Source organism: Pocillopora verrucosa, chromosome 3, assembly GCF_036669915.1.
Source record: "Pocillopora verrucosa isolate sample1 chromosome 3, ASM3666991v2, whole genome shotgun sequence".
In the NCBI taxonomy this organism is placed as follows: Eukaryota; Metazoa; Cnidaria; class Anthozoa; order Scleractinia; family Pocilloporidae; genus Pocillopora; species Pocillopora verrucosa.
The window spans coordinates 5,177,666-5,184,896 of NC_089314.1; the positions used below are offsets into that span (position 1 = coordinate 5,177,666).

The window sequence follows — 7,231 nt, forward strand, 5'->3', positions numbered from 1 at the left end:
AGAAGGAGATATAGGGAATCAACTCCGTCAACCTAACGCTTGACATTACAGTGAGTCTCTGTTCATAAACGGCACCAACCTCCTCAACCAAATCTCAATAAAGTAGTCACAAAACAGTCTAAAATAAGGATTTCCCAATGTCATCCCAGTAGATGGCGTCGTCTTCCGTTCTGTCGGAGATGGAACAAGTCTTGAAGCAATGCCTTACCATTGCCTCGTTTTACTGTTGTAACAAACCACTTGGGATGTTGAGAGAACACGAGAAAAATTTGTAAAGCACGAACCGAATGTTCTGTTGTTCATGTTCTACTAACGTCACGCCTGGTTGTTATGTCGGTAGAACGGTAGAAATTACGGTCTATCGCTTGGATAATGTACTTAGTTTTTCCAGCAAGGGAATGCTCAAATATCAATAAAGTCAGTACTTTCTGAGTCACTGGAGGAGTCTGAGCTGTCCATTAAACGTTTTCTCTCAATGAAATTCGCGGATCTTCTTGGCCATGCAACCACATGCTAAAGAAAGCTTATCCTATGCGAACAATTTCATAGACATTGTAATTTGGTGCCGGATCCACAGGTAGTTACCTCTGTTATTCCATCTGGACCTGAACGTTTTATCATCAGCACGGTTAATGGATGGTCTTTCTTTAATTTCCAGCCAAATCTGACTGGTGATGGAAGACTCAGCATCGAATTCAGGAAATTGTTTAAGCCAATGAATCAGCTGAAAGTTGGCCCTTTGAATAAGGTGCGACAAGCTGTCAGACGTCCCCACTCTTGCTCCTCTCACAGAAGAAGAAATAACTTACGTCATCAGAACAAAATTTGACCAATTTCAATCCTGATTCCACTGGTACCATCCAACATCTTGCAGCATGTTGCTACAGTGTTCATACACGCGTGTAATAGGGTGCGCGTTGTACAACGTTGCAAGATGTTGCAATGAAATGTTGCGTGCGTTGAGCCTGGCCTTAACGTTAATAGATGTTTATACCAAGAAAGAAAAAAATATTTCTAGATCGTTCGATCGATCGATATTGATTCCTCTTCCTGTAAAGTTATATGATATACGGAGTTCAGAGACATATGATAAACATTTTAAAGATAATTTTGGTTTTATCAACTGAGTTGTAAATTAACCAAAAGAGTAGCCTGTGGGCACTTCAATTAAAATCAGTGATGGTTTGAATTGATTTTTTTTTTGCGGGCCAGGCCTTAATTGATTGTTAAAGTCGTTAATTTTAGAAGCATTTAGGCGAACACTTTCTTTTTAAGTTCAATTCTTATAAGTTGCTATGTATAAAGCTGACGTGCATCGAAATCTCATAAAAGTCATGATAAGCGCTTTTGAACCAAATGAGGAGGACGAAAAGCTTTTGAGATCGGCGGAATTGGCCTTAAAAGAAAACAGATATCGGACGCCGTGCAGATTCGAAAAAATATTTAAATTCGCTGGTCTGTGACGCAAGGAGCAGCTGGTGAAAATCTTAGATAATTTCGTCTTGTGAAATGAGTTGATAATGTAAACTGGCCACCGTAAAGAGTTTCTTAAGTTGACGTTTCGAGCATTAGCCCTTCCTAAGGGCGAACGCAGAAATTGTTGGTTGCATTTATTTTATATAGCAGAAAACGGAGCTTCGATATCGGTGGGTACGTACTGGAGATAGCAGTAGCAATTCGAGGAATATTTTTTTTCCATAGCTCAGATACTGAATCCATTCTGTTTGGAAGTTAGAGCCACATATAGACATTCTAAAGTCGGCTTTGAGATTAGTTGTATTGGCGTTTTGTTGACTTAATGTTTCTGTTTGTGCGTGTAAAGATAGGTAAAAAAACCTAAACTTCTTTGATAGCATTTGTCCTGTCCCCTAAACGAGAGATCCTGGAACAAATGTTAAGAAACCTTATCCGAATTACAAACCCATGTGGCTAGTTGAAAAATTTTCGACGACTTCTTAATATGGGAGAGGAATAGCAAAACATATGTTTATACACTCACGTACAGTTGCTTTATACAACAGAAAATTTAAATAAAATGACAATGCAGATTTGAACGAAATAAATATGGATCGACAAATTGAGTTGATAATGATGTGGATTGGAGGATTTGCACATGACTATTCAATCCAGTCCCTTTTACACAAATTGGCACCCACTCAAAATAAAAAATATTTTAAGCTAAATTCAGAAATGAAAAGTTAAAAAAAGGCAGGTTCCTAAAAAGACGTGGACGTTATGCTGTGACACCCACGTGAGACGGTGACGATATTTTCATGAAAATAGTTACGGTTTCAAAAACAAGTCCCCAGCTATAACTGTACCCATTTGTGTTGCCATGCATGTGGGAAATTGAGTCATGTTGATGGAAACTGAGTTACCATTAACACATTGTTTTATGCGGTTAAATTTTTTCCCGTTTGCGTCATGCCTGCGGGAAAAGAAGACAAAACTTGCAAAACAACTTAACGGACTTTTTTTAATTTATTGTGTCTAGTATCTTATTCGCTTTTGTCTTTGCTGGTTCCTTTAATAGGATACTGGAAATGCACCACCGGTAGTTAATTTTTTCATTTACGTTTAAACTAAAGAAGAGAGTATTCATTAACAACACGCAAGGAAAAAAAAAACGCCAGTTTTGTAGATCTCCTTGCTCGTTTGATTTCAGCGCAGTAAGAACTTTCGACGTTTTACCATTATCTTGTGTATGAAATTACAACGAAATACAGCTTCTGGAACGATCAACAGCAATTGTTTCCACATGTGGATGCCATTATGATATTGGATGATTTTTCTTATGGGGATAATAAATATCACATCTCTGTCGAAAGGACAGTCTTGCTTGAGTGAACAAAGCAAACTATGACCCGTTTCGTGTTCTATAAATTCACTGCTGCCTGAGGAATATGACAAGATTATGGAAATGTTCCAGAAAAAAAACGTCATAAAGTATCTCTTACTCAGTGAATGACATCCTAACAGCGCGTATTCATGAATTAAAGTCAAAAGCAGTATGAAATGTCGTGAAGTTTCCCTTATCAGCATGGTACGTGTTAATTACTGGAGCGATTTAACAGGTACCTGAACTAAGTGAATGGGTAAATAAGCTCGCTCGCAGATTTGTGCTTCATTTTCACTAAAGGGAGATAGTTGTTAAGATTACTCCGTGATAGAAAGTTCGCCTGCTTTGGCCAAGCCCTGAAGTTTTCATATCCACGTCTGGCCATAGCCAGGGTTAAAAGGCGGAAAGTGAAAACAGACGATATAGCGGAAATCTTTGGGTTAAATTCTTAGCCCCCTGGCCTTGCGCGCACGTGAGCTAACTTAACTGCAAACAGAGTTCATCCATAACTAACCACGCGGCTGGATTCATAGCAAAAGAGAATGAATTCTGTCGCGAACGAGACTGTCGAGTTTGAGCTGCCGTACTTCAAAGAGCCTCACTGGTTAGAGATCGTTCGCTTGACACTCGAGTTCTTCATCGCAACTCTCGGCATAGTAGGAAATGCCGTGGTATGCTTAGTCATAACTTTCCAACCCCAGATGCAGACCGTTATCAACTTCTACATTAGAAACCTCGCCATTGCAGATCTAGGAATACTTCTCTTCTCCTTCCCGCTAACGGTAATTAAGGAACAAGATCCATATCACTGGCCCCTGGGTGAATACTTCTGTCGGTTTCTGTATCCTGTCAATGATATATTTTACGGTGTTTCAGTGTGGTCCATAACCTTGATTGCCATAGATCGCTACAGAGCAATAGTTGGAGGCCGTATTCCTAAGCGAAATTCCCTCAATTTCAGATCAGCAAGATGGATGATTCTTGGCGTGTGGATAATGTCCTTCTTGGTCATCTCCCTGCCTTTGTATTTCGTGATGACGTTCATTGACCAGAACTCGTACATCGATTGTACTCCAATCTGGCCGAGCGCCGAGCGAGGAAATCTGGGAGAGATGCAACAAATCTACAGTATCGCGATCATTGTATTCTGGTATGTTCTGCCACTCACCATTATCGTTGGAACATTCCACAGCATTTCAGTAAAGCTCCGAGTCAGCACTAACTTTAACAGATCCATACAAGAAGAGTGTAACGAATCCGAATCCCGCAACGCTCGCAAAAGACTTCGTGAGCGACAAAACAGTAGAGCTAAGAAGCTTTTAACACCTGTTGTAATAGTTTTTGCTGTCACTATGCTTCCCGTTAATGTTTTCCGCCTCTCATTTATGTATTGGGAAGGAATTTCTAAGCACAAATACTTGTGGGTTTTTTACAATGTTTGCGTGATCTTCGTCATTGCAAACTCGTCGGCAAATTTTTTCATTTACTCCCTTGTGAGCGACGAGTTTCGCCAAAGTTTTAAGCGCCTCATTTGTCGTAATTCTAACTCTACTTCTCGTAGTACAACAGACAGAACTGTTCGAAGTCCACTTCACAGTCCTTTAAACCTAAGTCCTACAAATTTATACCCAACCAACACTGACAGACAAGAATAAGACGAAGGGAACTCCAGACAACTTCAAGAGCAACATTCACGCGAGGTTTTGGCGACGACCTGCAGCATCCTGCTGACAAAACAGTGGGAAAGACGGATTCCTTTTAAAAGCTAAATATCTAAACGTACTCAAACATTTAAAATAGAGAAGATTTTGCTAATAGATGCGTCGAGCTTCAACGCTCTTTAACATTCGTTTTCAACGTGTTTGAAGGGCATTTTTTAATGGATAATTTTAGACATTTGAAGACGGGTATGACGCTCCCCGTGAATGGTAACACTATTATTGTTTTAGTAATGTTTTTTCTAGGTTTAATTTCATGAAGAAAATGTGTAAACGCTAAGATATGGCTGTCCAGCTAACAGCTGTCCTTGAAAACGAACAAGTTAAAAACGTGTGAAATAAAACGATTTTTATTGACAACTGAATCAAATTAACTTTTACTGTGTACATTTTGGCGTTATTCCGCCAACTGTCGAATCATTTTCATCCAAATTCATAAACCGGAATCTGCTTCTAGGCTCGATTTATGCAGAGGTTGAAGGTTGAAAACACTCCAGTGAAATACGTGACGGTAGAGGGACATGCCAATTTCGAGCTAGATATTTTCACGTTGTTGATAAGATACAAAAAAGAATGCTGCCACCTTAATGGTTAAGTTAAAGCTGTGGAAAAGCTGTGAAAAAGCTTTTATTTTCTGAAAGAACAGGTCCGTAAGAACAGGCCGTGTCTCTTTTTATGATGAATGCAAAATTAACAAAGAATAGAAAAGAATGGCGGGTGATTTACATGAGATGTCAAGACAAGCTTGTTTGACCAAAAACTCAAGCCTAAGTGTTTTTTTAAAAAGAACGAGACTGAAACCTATCAAAGTGGTTTCTAAAATTGTGTGCACTTAATTTTGTGATATCATTTGCCCTCACAGTCAAAGCATCATTGTTTAACATTCTATTTTTTTCTTTCTTCAATGCCTGACCTACCATCCTTCCAAGTATCACGCATTTGTGCCAGGATTAGTTGCTTTTTGTCAGCCAACCTTGCAAGAAATTCCACCAGAGTTTACCGGTTCGAGAGTCTGAAACCACTTCTTTAAAAAGTCAGAACAGAAATCCAAGCAGTACCAGACAAAAAGATATGGCAAATAAGCAAGATTGCGAGAAATGAGAATATTGACGCTTGAAATTATGAAGTATGTTACTTCAGTGATCGATTATTGACCATCCCTTAAACTTGGACTGGAGGTTTTAAAATCTAAAACGTTTTGACATCACAGATAAAGTCACTGTTGCCACATTGACCTATAAGCTTAAATTTTCTATATCTTCTCTTCTTCCCTCTTTTTTATCCTCATACAGTTCACGTTAAGATTTTGGAACAAACATGACCGTATACAAACATTATTCTCTGACGCGAATGTTTTTAATCCATTTCACTTAGAGATTGCCAATGACTCAAGATTGGTAAAAACAACAAGTAAATTTGAATTTTATTCTTTGTCTCTATTTCATTTTTTTTTTTTTTGCAAAACAAAAAGTTCGACTATTTGTGGGCTTTGCCTTTTCGCATCAGTCTGCCTTTTGTTCAATAGAGTTTCTGCCTTGGTCGACAGGTAGCGTGTTACCCACCGGAGGAATGCCAATCAAATTTACAGCTTGGACACGTAAAGGCATGTAAGCATTGTGGTACGACCTATTCGGAAAAAATACGAGTAAAATAAAGCACCAGTACTTAAAACAATGGGAAATTTGCTTTCTGAAAAGAGGTAATCAGTTTTTTTTTCGCTGAAGATTCCGGCAATAAAGCCTACATTTACAAATTAATTAAGGCACGACCTAGGTATGTATTAAAAACAACGTTTTCTAGTTTTCCAACAGTTTGTTAATTGTTGAATTGTGGTGAATGCTTCCCAAGGCTTACTTCGTCATATGAATTTAAATTTTTCGTGTGCTTGAAAAGTTATTTATCCCACGAAATGCGAACTTTCTGGCCGTATGTTAAAAAACTTTTGCCAATCGTTACCACTGTTGTAAAGGTAAAAGGTTTCTGCAGCAACTTGAAAGGGACACGTGGAACCTGAAGTGTTAATGAGCCAATTCAAATACATTTGAAAAATAAGGTGGCTCTTTAATATAAAACGATACTGTAAATCTCTATTTGATCTGTTCTAAATTTGTCTCACAAAGAAAGCTAGAAGTCTATTAATTAAAAAGATAACGAGCCAGCTAATGTTAGACTGGCAAGGCCAAACAGTTTTTTTTCATTATTTACTAAAGGTCTCGATGAGATTAATAGTTGTTCCTAAAACCACAAAAAAAATTAAATGTTAGGCGTATAAAAATTGGGAAATTTGGAACGTTAGTAATAACAAAAGTTAACCGTAATTTTTTTCCTTTCAATCGCACGGAAAGAAATTAACCGTCAGCCGAAAAACGGCCAAATTTAAATCGCTAGCCTTGGAAACCATCACCCCATTGAGATTAGATTTTTATTGAGAAATAACTTATGTAGCATTAGTGTATCATCATTTCAGATAAACAAGTGCCACCTTTAATGTGCGTACACTACACCTTTTGTCGACAGCTTCTCAGCTGAATCAATGTTTAGTTCTACTCAATACTGAGGACACTCCATTTCAAAAAATTTAGTGCATGATTGTTTATAAAGGACTCACTTTAGTCTGCGAACAACCGTATTTTTAAAGCTCGAGTTATTTAGGAAGCCTGTTTTATTTGCAAGG

The 7,231-nt window shown here is 38.2% G+C and overlaps 1 protein-coding gene across 1 annotated transcript; it reads left to right on the forward strand.

Moving 5' to 3' along the window:
• The first annotated feature begins 3,155 nt into the window (after nt 1-3,155).
• LOC131796570 (prolactin-releasing peptide receptor) lies at nt 3,156-4,885 on the forward strand. The gene has a single exon (XM_059114171.2). The coding sequence runs from the start codon at nt 3,382-3,384 to the stop codon at nt 4,492-4,494; it is 1,113 nt and encodes a 370-aa protein (XP_058970154.2). The 5' UTR covers nt 3,156-3,381; the 3' UTR covers nt 4,495-4,885.
• Nucleotides 4,886-7,231: the final 2,346 nt, after the last annotated feature.